Below are 18,593 nucleotides of genomic sequence, written 5' to 3' on the forward strand. Positions count from 1 at the left end.
GTCTCTCCCTATAGCCTTCTAGACGTCGGTCTAGCCCTTTCCCCGTCTATCTCTATGGTCTCGCTTGCACTCTGCGCGTCGCTCTAGCCCTTTCCCCCCTCCCCCCGTCTATCTTTATGGTCTCTCTATCCCTTTCTGCCTCTATGTCAGAAGTGGTGTTTCCGGGCCGTACGGAAGTGTTTTCTGCGTCATACCTGCGACTGCTTGGTGCTGCTCCTTTTCCTTTCCTCCCCGGCGTCAGGGCCTTCGGGTGTCGGAGCGAGCGGAGGGTCGGGGAGCAGCGAGCCAGCAAGCGAGGAGGCAGCATCATGTCGGGACGCGACGGTAAGGAATCTCGGTGAAGGGGCAGGGATGGCGGGAAGGCTGCGGGCGGCCGTTGGCAGGGATTTGCTGGTGGGAAGGCAGTGGGAGGGGGCGCCTCATGGGTTGTGGGGCTAAGCGGGGGAAAGGTCTCGTTGGGAGGGACCGCGGCTTCGGGTCCCACTGCCAGCTGCGCGCCTTCTTCAACAACCCGGCCTTAAATAACAGCAGCCACATCTCCTGGGAGCAGAGGGACCCACACGGCAAGGGGATGGTGTTGGGGTCCGCTAATCGGGCCCAAGCTGCCTTGGTCACTGAAAAGCCAATAAATGCCATAGACAGAGGAGATTTCCCACCATCACTCGTTTATTCAGCAGCGTAAAACAGAGCGGAAGGTCCGTATAGTTAAGTCCATGGTTTTCCCAGTGGTGATGTATGGAAGTGAGAGCTGGACCATAAAGAAGGCTGATCACCGAAGAATAGATGCTTTTGAATTCTGGTGCTGGAGGAGACTCTTGAGAGTCCCATGGGCTGCAACAAGATCAACCCTCTCCATTCTGAAGGAAACCAGCCCTGAGTGCTCACTGGAAGGACAGATCCTGAAGCTGAGGCTCCAATACTTTGGCCACCTCATGAGAAGAGAAGACTCCCTGGAAAAGACCCTGATGTTGGGAAAGATGGAGGGCACAAGGAGAAGGGGACGACAGAGGATGAGATGGTTGGATAGTGTTCTCGAAGCTACCAGCATGAGTTTGACCAAACTGCGGGAGGCAGTGGAAGACAGGAGTGCCTGGTCCATGGGGTCACGAAGAGTCGGACACGACTAAGCGACTAAACAACAACAACAAAACAGATCGGGGAAGCCACACTCACCAGTGTGATTGTGAAGCCGCCCCAAACAGCCTTTGTTCATACTTTTTATAGGCATGCCCCTCCCTTTTCCCCTTTCGAGGTTCCTTGCACTGATCGAAACAGGACACCCTGCCTGGAGATCTTGAAGGGGAGAGTTGCCCGGCAGAGGGAGATTTTCCTGAAAATCACCTAGCAACGTTATCAGGTCTTGACATATTTGTGGTTCACCCTCCTAAATTCTAAAGCAGGCAGTTTTTTACAGAAGCAAAATGGCATCAGTTAGGCTAACCAACAAAACAGGACACGAACAGGCCTCTGGCTTTTCCTGAGACCCCACAATGGCACCTGCAATATCCAAAATCCTAATATTCAAAACACCAGGGCCCCTCTCGCCTCAAGCAAAGAACAGTGGGAGCATGGCATAGGTTATGAAACGACTCTCTCCTAATTGCCTGCCATTGCCCCGGAGTCTGTCTCTTATCACCTCTCTCTCCCTCTCCCTTTTCCCGCAGGTGGCAAGAAGAAACCTTTGAAACAGCCCAAGAAGCAAGCAAAGGAAATGGATGAGGTGAGAAATGTGTAAGGGGGTGTAGAGTGAAGGAAGGGTGGTGGTACTGTGGAGAAACTGTGATTTAGGAATACGGGGAGAGGAGATGGTTGGTGAGGCAGCATCTTACTATGAGTATTGTGGGCTCCACATAACTGCTCTTCCAATCCCTAATAGCGTTATCTGTGGTCACTCCAGAATGAGCCGGCTAGACTACTGTGTGTTTTGTGCCGACAGCTGCTTTTTGAAAGGAGTGCCCTTCTCCCCTTTCGGAAGGAAAGAAGTCAGAGTTCATTTTGACATCGTTCGGTTGTCATTGTGGATTTATAATTCCGGTTCGTTGCTTTTTCACGCTGTTCCTTACAAATGTCCCAACAGGAAGACAAAGCGTTCAAGCAAAAACAGAAGGAAGAGCAGAAGAAACTTGAAGAGTTGAAGGCAAAAGCAGCTGGCAAGGGCCCACTTAGTAAGTGGCTTTCTCTAAAACTGTATGCAAATGAAGAATTACCTTGAGCGATATGACTGCTGGGCAGACATAGACGCTGGGAGGAGCTCAAGGTTAGGGACATAGGGCTAACGTGCCAAGTCTAACAGATCTAACATGGTAGGTTGTTCACTGCTCTTAGAAACTTGTGCTTACACTTGCCTGTTTCCTATTTAATTTTATTCTCTTCCGTGCCCTCCTCCCCCAAATGCCTGAAGGCGCCGTTGATAGTAAATAGCATAACATGTCGCTTGCCTCATAACTCGAGTCTTGGGTATCTCAATTAACAACGGGTCTCATCCAATGCTAGTCCTACTTAGAGTAGAACCACTGAAATTAATGCACACAACTAATTCAAATCCATTAATTTCAGTAGGTCTGTGCTGACTAAGACTAGCATTGGATTCAGCCAGGATTAGACAAATTCATGGAGGTAAATGGTTGCTAGCAATGCTGGTTATACTTCGTCTCCAGGAATGCTTCTGAATTCCACTTGCTGGAACCTGCAGGCTGGGAGAATGCTGTTGAGCTCAGGTCCTGCTTTGTGGGCTTCGAGAGGCAACTGGTTGGCTACTGTGAAGACAGAATGCTGTGCGAGATAGTCCATTGGCCTCATCCAGCAGGCTGCTCTCATGTTCTTAATGCACTTTTTGTGGCAGTGTTCAAACACAAGGACAAGACCACGTGCATATACAATATGTCTCGCTGCCATTCACCACCTTGTGCCTTACAGTTTGTATCATGCTGACGCTGAATAAATGTGTGGATTTATCGTAGCCCTTGGCGGAACCCAGCTGCTGCTCCCACCCCCAACATAGAATACCTTTCCCTTCGCAATAACTATGCTATTAGCCATCGCTGTCGTGTAATTTAAACACAGTGTTAAAGACAGTTTAAAATAAACTGCAGATGCTGGAGCATTAATTGAAACACACTCGGTGACCCATCCCAGCAGATAAAGGCAGGCCACTGAACTGTCCAGAGAGACATCAAGGGCTGCCCAATATACTGTGTGTTGGGGTAGTCTATTATTATTATTATTATTATTATTATTATTATTATTATTATTAACATTATTGCTATTTGGTGAATTTATATACTGCCCTATACCTGGAGGTCTCAGGGTGGTTCACAGAACAAAATATAAAACCACAAAATATATAATCAAAATAAAAACAACAACTTAATACCCCCCCCCCAAAAATCCACATTTTTAAAGGGCACAGGATGTCAATCAAATCAACCAACGGCCTGGTTAAAAAGGGAACTTCCCTGGGGAGAGCATTCCACAGATGGGGAGCCACTGCAGAGAAGGCCCCTTCTTGTGTTGCAACCCTCTGGGCCTCTCGAGGTCTTGCCTTCTGGTTCCAAGTCATGCAGAGTAGTTGGCAAGTCCTGGTTAGATAGATAGGGCTTCGGTTAAATGTAAATGAGACAAGTGCCTTGCAGAGCTCCTAGAATCTTTTCTGGGAGTTCTTGCATACTGGACAGCTACCTGATTTTTCAGAGTTTAGACTGCCTTATGACAGTTTATTTCTATGTATATGCATTGGATGAGGAGAAAAGCAATTTATCCAATGTGGTCCTTAGTAAGTCCAGGATGAGAGATGGACTTCTGGATTTTGCTTCTAGTACCACATGTTAACTCTCTTTCCTAAGCCTGATAGTAATGTATTTCCTTTTGCAGCTGGAGGTGGGATTAAGAAATCTGGGAAAAAGTAGCAGATTTGATGTGACTACATGGCAAGAAAAGCATTCACTCTCCCTGGATGCTTGGCACTAGGATGGATTTCCAGGCTGATGTTGTGGGAAACATGAATTTGAGCACCTTTGTACATTTCGTTCAAACAAAATAAATGGCGCTTTTTTTTTGTTAACGTCCGCTGAGTTTCTTTACTTGTGTCCTTTGGTTCCTGTGGTGGGTGATCAGGAGATAAGGCAGAAGTCCTCCAGATATTAATGGACTACGGCTCTCATCATTCTGCTTCAGAGACTGTGCAGGGTATTTATATTGAGCAGCAGAATAAAGAGATATCTAATGAAGGGGCATGCAAAACAGAAAAAGAGAGGATCTATTAAGGTCCTTAACTGTTTGTTAGAAGTCAGTGAGCTTGCACAAGTCTGGTTGGCTTCTCTGATAACATAAGAACATAGGAAGTTCTGTTATACTCATTGAGACCATTGGCCCATCTACTTCATTACTGTTGACCCTGACTGACGCTGAGCTACGGCCCTTCATATCAAGCGAAGCCATAGCTCTCTAAAGTCTCTGTGAAGATGACCAAGCGCAGGAGAACCAAAGCTGCAGGCTTCATATCCAGCTCTGCAGGCTGCCTGAAAAAGAAAAACTTGGTGACACCGTGGATGTCTTCATCCAGTGGATTTCAGAGAGAAGGTTCTATCATGGATCAGTGCAAACTGGGCAGGACCACCAACAGGGCCTCCCCCTACCATTTAGAGCAGGCATGGCCAAACTTGGCTCTCTAGCTGTTTTGGGGTTACAGTTCCCATCATACCTGACCACTGGTCCTGTTAGCCAGGGGTGGTGGGAGTTGTAGTCCCAAAACAGCTGGAGGGCCAAGTTTGGCCATCACTGATATCAAGGATCTGAGATGGTTGATATTAGAGGAGACACTGTTTCGGGTCCTCTTCTTCAGCGATCACTCGCTACCGAGTAAGATTGTCTTCCATGAACACAAACAGTGAGTCCGTAAGTGACTGTGGAGGCCAATTCTGGATCCACATATCCTTCCACACAGGGGAGGTAGGATTCCGGGTGGGAGTTGTTCATGGTGAGGGTTTGCCAAGCGTGCCTTCCTCTTCGCACGTTTCTCCCTTTTGTCCCGAGTTCGAGCTTACTGTTTCAAGTACTTGAGTCCAAAACCCTTTAGAGTTTTCTCCACTATTACTAGCACCTTGAATTGGGCTCACTGACCCCATAATTCTGATGGATTCCCTCCATCCCAGACTGTAGGTCGTATTGCGTTGGTCCCAGCAAATCCCTTCAGGCTGTGAGAGGGCATAACCATCCCAGATCTGTTCAGCGCGACCCCACTCCCCGCTGCATGCCTGTTGTTTGACCTCTGTGTCTTTCCCATCAATGGAGAAGACTACATCGGAGAGCATCTCAGTGGTACAGACGGTGCTAATTTTCCTAGGGAAATGTCTGCAAGTGGTCTTGATGCTTCTGGCCTGCCCAGAAATCCATGCAAACCTCCATAGGGGAGGGCTCAGCCAGGCTAGATGCTCTTTGCCCTTCATCCTACTGTATCTGTACTTTTTATGATGGATGTGCCGTGTTTTAGAAAAACAGGACATACAGCAATCCTACCAGCATGGGCGTAACCAGTGGCATAGCTACCTGCTCCGGCACCCAGAGCAGCGATCCGCCCACGGGGGCAGGGTGATCCATGCAGGGGGGGGCGCCATGGCGATCCACCCAGGGGGCACTACGGCAAGCCATCCACGGAGTCCGCCTAGCGGACACAAGCCCCATGCTGCCATCCCAGGGGAGACACGTGGCTTGGACACACTGCAGGCCAGCCCCCACGGTAAGTGCCGCCCCCCGCAGTGTGCCATTTTGTCACCCCCTCAGGGATGACACCCGAGGCGGACCGCACCACCTCCCTTCCTACGCCTGTCGGCATAGCCAGGATTTTTATTAGGGGGCAGGCTTTATGGGGGGGGGGAGCAGAACCTCAAAATTCGTATTGATTTTGTTTTTGGTTTTTTAATTTTTTTTATTTTCAATGCAGAATCATAACAAAAATTACAAACATTGAATCCAAAATAATACTATACAAAAAAAGGAACATACAAAAAAAAGGAAAGAAAAAGGAAAAACAAAAACAAAACAAAGGAAACAAAACTAAACATAAACGAAAAAGTACACATCTACAGAAAAAAACCATATCATTACGTACATAAACACGTATTGACTTCCTTCCTTTGTTCTAAGACCTCAAAAAATTACTCTTACTATATTGTTGTGTCTAGTTAGATTACTTCCACCTTTGTACTGTTTTTTTAACACCATTTTTCTTTTTCTTTAACCCTGTAAAGCATCATTCATTACATACCAATATACTTACTCCAGAACAATGTTTTTTTCATATACTCTTTAGCACAACCCCATTCTTTTAATAATTTCTGGTCCGATTGTCCCCTTATATATGCTGTGAGTCTTGCCAGATTTATGTATTCACAAAATTTAATTTGCCAAATTTAAATTTGTATTGATTTTGATTGATTGGCTACGCCCATGCCTAACAAAAGCATCACCCACAAGCTAGAGGGAAGCGCAAGTTCCAGGCTCAGGGAGAGGGAGGGGCGGGACTGTGGGTTCGAGGGGGAGGACCAGCAGCGTTGGAGCACGAGAACGGCACGAGTTGGGGGGCACTGGGCAGGTTCCTCCATTCACCCCCCCCCGGTCAATGCATCTCTGCACTGTGTGGGCCAAAAGAACAGACATATTGTAACAACCAAAAGACTATAGGGGGAGGGCTCTGCAGGGGGTTGGACTAGGTGACTCGGGGGGGGGGGGTCCCTTCCAATCTATCATACTTCAATTCTGATCTTTATTTTTCCAGGGGGGGGGCAGTCAGTTTCTTTCTAGATGAAGTTCATCAAGAATAGTACAGTGATACCTAAGGTTAAGAACTTAATTTGTTCTGGAGGTCCGCTCTTAACCTGAAACAGTTCTTAACCTGAGGTACCACTTTAGCTAATGGGGCCTCCCACTGCCGCCGCACGATTTCTGTTCTCATCCTGAGGTAAAGTTCTTAACCTGAGGCACTATTTCTGGGTTAGCGGAGTCTGTAACCTGAAGCATCTGTAACCCGAGGTACCACTGTAACATTAAACCTCAAGATAACATTCATTCATTTGTGGCCTCGTTATTTGCCTCCTTTTTTCTGTTTTTCCTTGCTCTCTCAGTACTGGGTAAAATTTGTGTGCGACTGATTTGTATGCTGCGTTTTCAGTTGGGTGAGCAGAGGCAGGAGTGCTCTCATATGTGCTCTTCTTGCTAAAAACGCACAGTCCAAATTGAGCCAGAGATGGCTGCAGTGGGTGGATGAGGTTATATTTGGAGCAATGAAAGTCCCTTTTGCCCTTCCGCCTGCCTTTAAGAGGGGATTAGATTCTATTGATGCCACCTTATTTCGCTTTAGCTCAGCATTTTAAGAGAAGCCTTCAGAAGCAGAGGTGAAGAAAAAAAACTTTGGAAATCTGGTTATTCCAAATTCTTCTACTTTTTGTTTTTACTGACCCCCCCACCAGCAACCTGCTGCTTCAAAGGCTGCAAAGTTTCTCAGCTACATTTTTTGTGATCTGTCTTTTGTTTTGTAAAGTACTGTTTTGTTTTCCAGAATATGGTTGTATTCTCAGGCACAAGCGTTTGAAAGCGGGGATTTCAAAACATTTATGTTTTCGGTTCTGATACCAACATTTACTACTATAAATTAGTAGAAATTTAGAAAACTTCTGAAGGCAGCCCTGTTCAGGGAAGTTTTTAATGTGTGACATTTTGATGTATTTTTAATCTTTGTTGGAAGCTGCCCAGAGTGGCTGGGGAAACCCAGTCAGATGGGTGGGGTACAAATAAATTATTATTATTATTATTATTATTATTATTATTATTGAACAATAAAGATTTTTTAAAAAAATGTTTTGTCAAAACTGAGAAAGGACAAAGGGACAGGATATCCTCCGTTTCTCCAGCATGGTGAGGAGAGAGTACACAAGAGCATATTGGAAGACGCGAATGCATCTGTGAACGTATGTCATGGGAAGAGAATTTTCTGTCATTTCCTTCGAAGGCCAGACTCTCATGGGATTCTGGGCTGAGTGACAGCTCCTGCTTTTTCCTCCAGCCAGGAGCCCGTAGCGTAACAAGCACGTACCCTCCAACATTTCTCCATGAAAATAGGGACGCCCAGAGGAAAAATGGGACATTCCAGAATCAAATCAGAAAGCAGGATGGCTTCTGTAAATCCGAGACTGTCCCTGGAAAACAGAGACACTTGGAGGGTCTGCGAAACGTTTCCCTTGAGCATGCCAAGAGCGCCTTTCCCGCCTCCGCGTGCCTTAGGCGCCCTCTCCTCTGGGATTAGCAAAGCCCGAGCTCCAGGCTTCTAATTTTAGAAATTAAACCGGGAACGGGCGGAGTGGAGGCGGTGGAGGAAGCGGAGGCGGTGGCGGCCCGACGGGGACGCACAGACGGGCGGAGGTGGCTGCTTGCTCTGCGGCCGCCAGAGGGCTCTTGCAGCGGCTGCTCGGCTCTCCTCGTCGGCTCAGGCCTGGGTTGCGCTTCCTAGGTCAGGGTCTGCAGCTGCTTCCTCCATTGCGAGCCCGGAGAAGTCGGTGCGCCTTTTGGAGAGGGAAGGCGCCTTTTGCGCACGCCGCGCTCCGGAGACGCCACCCGGGGATCCCCAGAGCCGCGCCTGGTGGGTGCTGGGGGGTGACCCCCCCCACCCGTGCGGTGGAGGCAAGCCGGGGAGCCTCCCTCTGAGGGGGCTCCCGAGCGTGTGACCCCCGAAGGCGACGCGGTTTGTTGCTGCCACTCTGAACCCCCTTTGAGTTGGGCACCCATGGAGGGAGAATCGCCCACTGGCAGGTTAGCGGCCACGGCAGTGGGTGCGCGGGTGGGTTAAAAAGAGGTGTCAGCGGGTGGGGGGGGGGAGGAAGGGGGACAAACGCCGGAGTCGATGCAGCTAGGGGGGCGGCTAGCTTGGAAAGCGGAGTCCACTCCGAAGTCAAGTCTCCGTCCGAGGGCCGAGGTTACGCTTGCTTGCAACATCGCAGTGCGATTTTGCGCACGTCGTCTGCTAAAAAGAGGAGACTCGACGGCCAGATCAGCGTGCCTGGGGTGTAGCTTGGGCGCGATTCTCTGCCTGTCTGCACAGGCGTGGCAAATGTGGCGCAGATAAGCCTAGTGGCCCCCTGGGGCATATGCTGTCGAGATGGTTTCATAGAATTGTGGAGTTGGAAGGGACCCCGAGGGTCATTTAATGCAACCCCTTGCCATCCAGGAAACTCGGCTAAAGCATCCACGACGGATGGCTATCCAACCTCCGCTTAAAATCCTCCAGGGAAGGAGAGGGAGGGAGACCGCTCCACTGTCGTGTCAGAAAGTTCTTTCTGATGTTTAGTCCGGGTCCTAGTACTTGAAGAAGCAGCTCTCCCTATACCAGCCTCCCTCTTCACTCCCTCTTCAGGGGTGGTCTTCTAGTCCCGTTATGGGAGGAGATGCCTCAGGTGGTCTTCCCTGGAGGAGTGCCCCCCTCCATTTATTGAAGGCCTGCCCCTCTCAGGTACGTTTGGGCTGACTTTGCATTTTGGTCCTGCCTGAAAACATTACCACTTCACCCATGTTCAGTAAGGGAGCTGCCTGCAGGTTTCTTTCAAGGCGTTTTGGGCATCGTGAGTGGCGCGTTTGTGTCAGTTCTGATATTTCCGCCTGCTCTCATTGTTTCGTGAATTGTAATGTTTGGTGGTTTTCTACGCAGCTCACCCCCTGGGATTGTAACTGGATGAAAGGAAGGATAGAAAAATTGGTAAATGGATCTGGAGCTGTGTTCAGGCGTTATACTCACGGGTAGGTACAGAATAGCCCCTTTGCCGTGGACACTGTGCGCATCAAGGCGTCCCACCTTCTGGTATTCGCAGTATGCAAACATCTGCATGTGCCAAAGCCCTGCAGATGTTGTGCTGTGTGCATGGATGCTGGGGAGAGAGGGGTTAATCAGCATGCATGGTGTCAGAACTACAGCTACTCAGGGTAACTCCTGTACCTTGCTTGTGTTGTTGACTTATTTGTGAGCATAACTCCTGGAATAGGACTAGGGAGCAGTAGTTATTCTGCCTTAGTTAACCTGGAATAGAAAAGTGTCGTGCATCTGGCTTCATATGAGTGAACTCATGTATGCATTTCATGCTGCAAGTCTGAGCATGTTTAGTTTTATTATTGGAGCATTTATTTTTCCGCCGCTTGAATGTAATAAAACTTCAACGTGGTTTGCCAAAAGAACAAAACGATAAAATTGCCAGTACGAAACAGAAACAAACAATTTAAAACATTAAAAATATAATTGACATTAACAATAAGCTAAAACCACATGTCCTTTACTTGGAAATGAAGCTGCGTACACAACACGTTACCTGTAAGGAATATTCTTTCCCTCAGTGAATTCTGGGTGCGGTAGTTTACCCCTCGCAGAGTTACAATGCTCAGTGACCCTTAACAAACTACAGTGCCCAGAATTCATTGGCAGGGGAAATGCCATTTGTAATTTAAAGGTATAGTGTATACGCAACCATACTTTGTCCTCATTGTTATAGATGCATCACAGTGTGGGGAATATGTCCTTGTGGTGCTATGGACTCTCTGATCATCATCTGAAGACCTTCTTTATATGCCTCCTCCACATGAGGTCTGGATGGTGGCAACACACAAGCCTTTTTTGCAACGACTTCCAGTTTGTGAAAGGTTCGGCTGGTACCTTCATTACAGATATTTAGGTACCTGGCAGAAACATTCCTCTTCAACCAGGCCTTTGGCCAATTCATATTCTACAGCCTTTTAAATGTGTTTTTTAAAAATGAATGAATGAATGGATGTATTTTTTTACTGTTTTGTTTTTATTTTATGCTTTTACCCTGTATTTTTATCTTGCGAACCATCCTGAGATCTTTCAAGCGAAGGGCAGTATATAATTTATTATTATTATTAATAATAATAATAATAATAATAATAATAATTTATTTATACCCCGCCCATCTGGCTGAGTTTCCCCAGCCACTCTGGGCAGCTTCCAACTGAGTGTTAAAAACAATACAGCATTAAATATTAAAAACTTCTCTAAACAGGGCTGCCTTCAGATGTCTTTTAAAGATAAGATAGCTGCTTATTTCCTTCACATCTGAAGGGAGGGTGTTCCACAGGGTGGGTGCCACTACCGAGAAGACCCTCTGCCTGGTCCCCTGTAATCTCACTTCTTGCAATGAGGGAACCGCCAGAAGGCCCTCGGCGCTGGATCTCAGTGTCCGGGCTGAATGATGGGGGTGGAGACGCTCCTTCAGGTATACAGGACTGAGGCTGTTTAGGGAAAACCCACCTGATTTGACTCTTCCTGCATTGCAAAGCCGTGGGCTCACAACTTGGTGGAGCAGCTCCCATACCGATCTGGGCACGAGTAGCGAAGGTCTCTAAATCTGTGTCAATACGCATAACATGAGCATTCAACGTAAGTGACTCTGACTGATCTTTTATTATGATGCTTCTGCAGGTACTGGGAGCCACGCAGAGGAGGATACAGTGCCATGGAAGACGGTTTGCAAAGCCCGTTCCTCTGAAAGGCCCGCAAGATGCTGACGCCCAATCCGGAGTGCAGCCAGCCCCGCGAGAGCAACAGCAAGACTAGAGGAGGGGAAGAGGCGATGCCTCGCGCCCGGCCTGCCGCGAAAGCCGTCCAAGGCATCCGCAAACGCAAGGACTTTGTGGTGTGCCAGCAGGGCGCTCCGGCGGAGGAGAAGCCGAACATCTGCATCGAGTGCGGGAAGACCTTCAGCCAAAACTCAAGCCTGGTTAACCACCGGCGCACGCACTCCGACGAGAAGCCGTACAAATGCCCCGACTGCGGGAAAAGCTTCGGGGTGAGCTCCAGCCTCAACCGGCACCAGCGGATCCACACGGGGGAGAAGCCCTACAAGTGCGGCGAGTGCGGCAAGCGGTTCAATGACAAGTCCAACCTGACGCAGCACCAGCGGATCCACACGGGCGAGAAGCCCTACAAATGCATCGACTGCGGCAAGAGCTTCAGCCGCAGCTCCCACAAGAAGCACCACCTGCGCCACCCGCCGGGGAAGAAGCTGGGCAAGGGGGGCACCGCCGCCCAGGCGGACGGGGCCTGCGCAGCCAGTGCCAAGCCGAAGCCCAGGAGGAAGGTGGAGGTGCTGAACACCTGCACCGAGTGCTGGCAGAGCTTCAGCCAGAACGCCGACCTCATCAAACACATGCGCATCCACACCGGCGAAAAGCCCTACCAGTGCAGCGTCTGCGAGAAGAGCTTCAGCGTCAGCTCCAACCTCTTCCGCCACCAGCGGATTCACACGGGCGAGAAGCCCTACGTGTGCTCCAGCTGCGGGAAGAGGTTCACCGACAAGTCCACCCTGGTACAGCACCAAAGGATCCACACCGGGGAGAAACCGTACGCCTGTCGCTTCTGCGGCAAGAGCTTCAGCCACAGCTCCCACCACAAGAGACACGAGAAGATCCACAAGGCGGACTACCCCATACTGGCCTACTCGGCCCCGCTGAGCTAGCAGGTTGCCGCAGGGCAGAGCTTTCTGAACCGCACATTAAGTGTGTCGGCCGCAGTGCGCAGGTGTGTCGCCGCGAACGCTCCTCCCGGGAACGGAAATCAGGTCCGTTTAACTTCCGGTTTGCTAGTGGAACTGAATTGCCGTGTTGCGAAATGATGCCTGTCTGGAAAGCGTGTCACCGATGTGGAAAGTTTGGAAAGCTCTGTCATACTGGGAAAAAGGGGGGTTCTCTGCTGGGGAGTCTTTTTCATAAGCACACAAGCCCCTTTGGAAGCTAGCGGGCGAAAAAGCCTGGTGGGGTGGGAATGGGACGGAAGGGGAGCGAAGCCTGCCAGATATCTCACCAATTGCCAGCTTACCAGCACATCAGCTGGTGATTTTTGGATCAATTCCGCTTCTTGAGATCTAGATACAGTGGTACCTTGGGTTACATATGCTTCAGGTTACAGACTCCGCTAACCCAGAAATAGTACCTCGGGTTAAGAACTTTGCTTCAGGATGCGAACAGAAATCGTGTGGCGGTGGCACGGCAGCAGCAGGAGGCTAAAGTGGTGCTTCAGGTTAAGAAAAGTTTCAGATTAAGAACGGACCTCCAGAACAAATTAAGTTCTTAACCTGAGGTACCACTGTACGTCGAGCCTTCCATCCCAAAGGGGACATTTCTGGGCTAAACGGCAAAAGTGTACGGCAATGATTTTTCTCGATGGCGCTGCTCCAGACTGCAAGTGGGAGTGGGGTTTTGTATTTTAAAGACCTCCCCATTGATCAAACACCTTGCTCATTTTTTTGTTATTAAAAAAAGAGCACATTAGGAACACAAGGCAAGGTTGCCAATAGCCCATCTAGTCCAGTTCTGTGGTCACCAGATGCCTGTGAGCAAACAGGACTTGAGATTAACAGCCACTCTCCAAACCTGGGTTCCCCAGCAGCTATTATTCAGAGGCACAATGCCTCTCTGAGAGTGGAGCCTGGGCATTTTGGCTCGTAGCCAAAGAGTATCAGCGAAAACCTTTTCCTCTGATATGCTGGTTTTCTGCAAATGGAAGGGTTTCAAAGGAATGCGGGAGGGTATGCAAAAATGTGACAAACCCCCACCACCTGCAGTCTGAAGTTGTCCAGTCTGTTTGGCGTGAGTTTGCCGGACATAGATCAACTCTTGGTCTCAGCACTGATTCTCCCGACGTTTTCCTCCAGAACCGGTTCTGGCGGTGAAACAGCCTCACATAAAAAACAGAGCTCTTACAGTGAGCATCTCCTGAAGCCTTTGGTGCTTTTGGCTAAGCTCAAAAGCTGCTTCCTGTATACAATAAAAAAGAGCAACTCTTCTTAGAGTGACACAGAGATTGTGATTCTGCTTTTCAGACTTTGAAACGGCTGCGCCCGTTTTTTCTTGCCACTTTGTATAGTTTTCAAAGTAGGGAGGGGGCCCTTTGATCCCAACCAATCCAAGACTTACTCACCCGATGAGGAGGACTGAAACCGTAATCTGGAAAGCTTCCCTGAAAAGGCAAGGTTTTGATCTACCTGTTCTTTGGAGAATATCATTAGTTATATCAGGACATAGTGTGCTCTGCATTACCTTTCTGTAAGTCATATTTTATAAATGTTTGTCATTCAAAGGCTATCGGGTGTGGTGAAGCTGACCCTTTTGCTCTCCACAGAATAGAGCGCTACAGTGTACGGGTTAGTAGTATCTTGTCTCCTGGTTCCCATTAGTGTCCTTTCCACAAATATGCACCATACCTCAGTTATTTCGCCACCCCATTTCTTCAAAAGCGTAGTTGGACAGTTTTTCCAGCTCCAGTGAACATGCCAGCAGGGTATAATAGGGCTGGAGGAACTTTGTCTCTCTGCATATTTAATTTGCATGCAATTAACACAATGTGCATAAAAACAACAAGCAGAGGATGCTCGTTAATAGATTTAGCTTCCCTTGTGCTGCTGATTAAGTTTCTGGTGTTGGGCCTCTGAGATTCTTTGCAGACAATCAGTAGTTAGCGGTGGTCTCAGTTTTTACATTGCCACTTGGTTTAGCGTTAGGTTTATTAAATTTTACGTATTGTGGCCCTCTTACAAAAAGTCCCAAAGTGATTTAAGGTAAAGGTAAAGGGACCCCTGACCATTAGGTCCAGTTGTGACCGACTGGGGTTGCGGCGCTCATCTCGCTTCATTGGCCAAGGGAGCCGGGGTTTGTCCGCAGACAGCTTCTGGTCATGTGGCCAGCATGACTAAGCTGCTTCTGGCGAACCAGAGCAGCACATGGAAACACCGTTTACCTTCTAGCCAGAGCGGTACCTATTTATCTACTTGCACTTTGTGCTTTTGAACTGCTAGGTTGGCCGGAGCTGGGACTGAGCAACGGGAGCTCACCCCGTCGCGGGGATTCGAACTGCCGACCTTCCGATCGGCAAGTCCTAGGCTCTGTGGTTTAACCCACTGCGCCACCCGCGTCCCTTTATCACTGTAAAGTGATTTACAACCTACTAAAAAGTGCCGCGATAAAATCACACGATAAATGTAATTAGGAGCAGATTTAACAAATAGGGCATCATGATATCATCGGCTTGGCCCAAATGTCTGGGAAAACAAAAATCCTCTTACCTGCTGCTGAAACGATGGCAAGGTTGGCACTGAGAGGGCCCGTTCCCTCATCGCCACCCTCTGGACCGCCCTTGGAAATGATGTGCAGAATAACCTCAGATTATGATTTCAGGGTCTGGGTAGCTTCATATAGGAAAGGGGGTCCTTTAGATATAGGGGACATGAGCTTTAGAGGTCAAAACCAGCACTTTGAACTGAGCCTGGAAACAGTGACCCTTGATGAAAAGTGAAAATAGGAAGAATGCACGGTGGATTACTTCCCCTGTTTTAGGCTGACTGAAGCTGCAGGGGTCATGGATGGGACACCCAATATTGTTGGGCTCAGACTCCCATCAGCCCCAGCCAACATGGCCAAGTGTCAGGGGTGATGGGAGGTGAGGCCAGCAACATCTGGGGGAGCCACACATCTTCCTTATCCCTGCTGGAAGTATTGCAGCAAGGAGGGTTCTTGCAAGCAGAACCCCTATGCTCCATCAGCAGCCGAGCTTTGCAATTCAGCATCCCCAAAGAACAAGTGGCCAGTAAGTAATGTTGTCTGTAGGCTTTAAACTTGAACAATTGTGTGTGTTTTTTAAAAAAACTATTCTACTGCCCTGTCTACAAATCTTTGTTTCTTAAGACTTGTATTCCACCTTGTGTTTTAATGTACTGAAGTATAGACACTTGGGTGCAAACGCTGCCATCAAGTACGAGGGCTGTGAACTAACAGTGGGCGGTGTTAGTGGTATACTCACAGGGACCACAAGGTGGCGCTGTGGAGGGAGGCTTGACCATTTTTGTGTGGGAAACTACAGTTCTGTTGTTTCGCCTCCTCAATGGAGTTGCCACTCGTGGTAAACTCTATGGCAGGCATGTATTTATTTGGGTTTGTTCCACCGGGCCTGATCAATGGTTTTCTTTAGCCATTTCTCATTCCTCCATAATTAAAGAAGGTAAAGAGACCCCTGACCATTAGGTCAAGTCATGACTGACTCTGGGGTTGCGGTGCTCATCTCTCTTTATTGGCTGAAGGAGCCGGCGTACAGCTTCCGGGTCATATGGCCAGCATGACTAAGCCGCTTCTGGCGAACCAGAGCAGCGCATGGAAACGCCGTTTACCTTCCCACTGGAGTGATACCTATTTATCTACTTGTACTTTGACGTGCTTTCGAACTGCTAGGTTGGCAGGAGCAGGGACCGAGCAACGGGAGCTCACCCCGTCGCGGGGATTCGAACCGCCGACCTTCTGATCGGCAAGCCCTAGGCTCTGTGATTTAACCCACAGCGCCACCTGCGTCCCAAAAATATGGAACGCTTCACGAATTTCCGGTGCTTATATGTTATACTCAGGCATTCATATAGGAATTTCTATAAGAAGAGACCCTTCTGTGGCATAAAATTTCCAATAAATTACCTTTGACCTTTTTTTGGTTCATGCCTTGTGCCCATATGTGGCAACCAAGCAGTTGGCATTCTCCATGCAGCATCAAAAAAAAAAAAAAAAAAAAAAAAAGGCCTGATGCATTTTGGGTTTTAGACCAGCTGTCAGAAAATCAACGACAAGACCAACACCCCCCTGCCGCCCTTTGGTGTTTTTAAATTTAGCTGTACATTTTAGATCCAGAGACTGCTATGAATCAGCCGTTTGACACGATGACATAATTTCTCTAAAATTATGAAGGAAGTATGAAACTGTTTTTTAAAAAGGAGACCCCCCCCATTCCCCTCACAACTGCAGTTCCCAAGGCTCTCTAGGAAGGGGGATTGGCCCACAAACCTTTGGGAATTGTAGCGCTGTGAGGGGGACGGGGGGTCTCAGCACCCTGGACAAACTAGCACTCCCAGGAACTTTAGGGGAAACCATGACTGCTGCAAATGGTATGACGCTGGTTTAAATGTATAGTGCAAATGGGCCCTTACTTTTGGTAACCAACACTATGCGTCGGGCAAATTTTCCTCTGAGCTGTTTTCTCCATGAGTATGCTTATTTATTAGAAGGTGGAAACTTAAAAAAAACCACCAAGAACTGTAAAATACATGGAGCTGGTTTATTTTCCAACCTAGCTCAGATTTCTAAGAAACCAAGGTGTGGAGCTTTAGGTTTCATCATAAATCGAATAGGTATTTAAAAAAAATAAACAATCTTTTGGTCCTTGGAGAATGTCCTTGTCATACTTTTTGCGACTTGTTGAACTCCATTCATCTTTCACTCTGGATATTGACAAGCTAGAGTGTGGTCCAGAAGAGGTTGACCAGAATTAGGAGAGAGGTCTGGAGACCAAGTCTTATGATGAAGGGTTGAAAGAGCTGCGAATATGCAGCTTGGAGAAGATTGAGGGGATACCTGATAGTTTTCTTTAAATATCTGAAGGGGGTTGTATATGCAGAAGACTTGTGCCTTGTTGTGTTGCCAGAGGACAAGACTGGAGCCACTTGAGGGGACAATAGAAAGGAACCTGGCAAAGTGTGTGCGTTGCTACGGTACTTCCTGATAGGAGGCAGGGTGCCAGGAAATCCCAGTTGCAGTTGCTGAAGGAAGTGACTGAATAATGATGTTGACCAAGTCATGAGGCCTAGGCTGGCATACACACCATGGCCTGGATTCAGCTAGCTTGGTGTGCCAGTTGAAGCCAATGCAAGGGCACACAATTAGACAATGGGGCTTCCCCCATGCATCTCTGCACCTCCCCCAGATATGCTCTGGTGGGTCAGGATAACCATTAGACCTGTATGCACGAGGAGATGAGGAGTGCTCCTGTCAGACAAACAGAAATGTGCAGGCGAAAAGATAATCAGAATGTTTAGGGAAGTTTTTAATGACTGATGTTTTAATGTATTTTTAATCTTTTTTTGGAAGCCGCCCAGAGTGGCTGGGGAAACCCAGCCAGATGGGTGGGGTATAAATAATAAATTATTATTATTATTATTATTATTATTATTATTATTATTATTATTATTATTTGTATTGAATTCCTCCCCATACATTTAAAGCACATTCTTGCCTCCAAAGGTTCCTGGGAATGATAGTGTGTTAAGAAGGCTGGGAATTGTAGTTCTGTGAGGTGAAAACTATGGGGATAGTTAAATTCTCCAAGTATCTAACATGGCTTACTGGGGACAGAGTGGGGGACAAACCTTCTGGGCAGAGGATACTGCATATCAGTGTCCTTATTCTAACAAACACGTGGATTTTGCTTGGCCCAGGGAAAGCAGAAAGCTTCTGGATAAACCTAGAAATTGTAATTTGCTGTTAAGGGTTTTACACTCAAAGCCACATCCAGCTGTTTTTCTCCCCACAAGCGAATGAGAGAGGCATGATTATGAGTTTGATTTTCAAAACAAGCCTTACGTAAAAGGTACCTGCAACTACATGTCTTGTGAAATTATCGGCCAGTGAAGAACTCAAAACCTACAGTGGAAGCTGCAGCCCATTGGGACAGTAAACTTGCAGTAAACAGATTCAGTAAACAGTCCTTTGTTTTTGGAATCCTCTTGAGGAATAAAAGG

The 18,593-nt window shown here is 47.9% G+C and overlaps 2 protein-coding genes across 2 annotated transcripts; both read left to right on the top strand.

Annotated features, from left to right (window-relative positions):
* Positions 1-143: 143 nt before the first annotated feature.
* Positions 144-4,060, top strand: TMA7 (translation machinery associated 7 homolog; the record flags this gene model as incomplete). Its single annotated transcript, XM_083490860.1, has 4 exons — positions 144-324; positions 1,665-1,720; positions 2,078-2,165; positions 3,871-4,060. 4 exons carry the CDS (start codon positions 144-146, stop codon positions 3,903-3,905), a joined length of 360 nt encoding a protein of 119 aa, XP_083346986.1. The 3' UTR covers positions 3,906-4,060.
* Positions 4,061-8,427: 4,367 nt separating this feature from the next.
* On the top strand, positions 8,428-17,247 carry LOC310701833 (uncharacterized protein). The gene is made up of 2 exons (XM_083493268.1): positions 8,428-8,799; positions 11,471-17,247. Exon 2 carries the CDS (start codon positions 11,550-11,552, stop codon positions 12,504-12,506), a length of 957 nt encoding a protein of 318 aa, XP_083349394.1. The 5' UTR covers positions 8,428-8,799; positions 11,471-11,549; the 3' UTR covers positions 12,507-17,247.
* The last annotated feature ends 1,346 nt before the right edge of the window (positions 17,248-18,593 follow it).

The sequence above is a fragment of the Podarcis liolepis genome, assembly GCF_965112155.1.
Source record: "Podarcis liolepis genome assembly, chromosome: 2".
In the NCBI taxonomy this organism is placed as follows: Eukaryota; Metazoa; Chordata; class Lepidosauria; order Squamata; family Lacertidae; genus Podarcis; species Podarcis liolepis.

What these genes read in the sequence shown, in the direction of transcription:
- LOC310701833 (XM_083493268.1), top strand. Translation starts at nt 11,550, where the DNA reads ATGCTGACGCCCAATCCGGAGTGCAGCCAGCCCCGCGAGAGCAACAGC.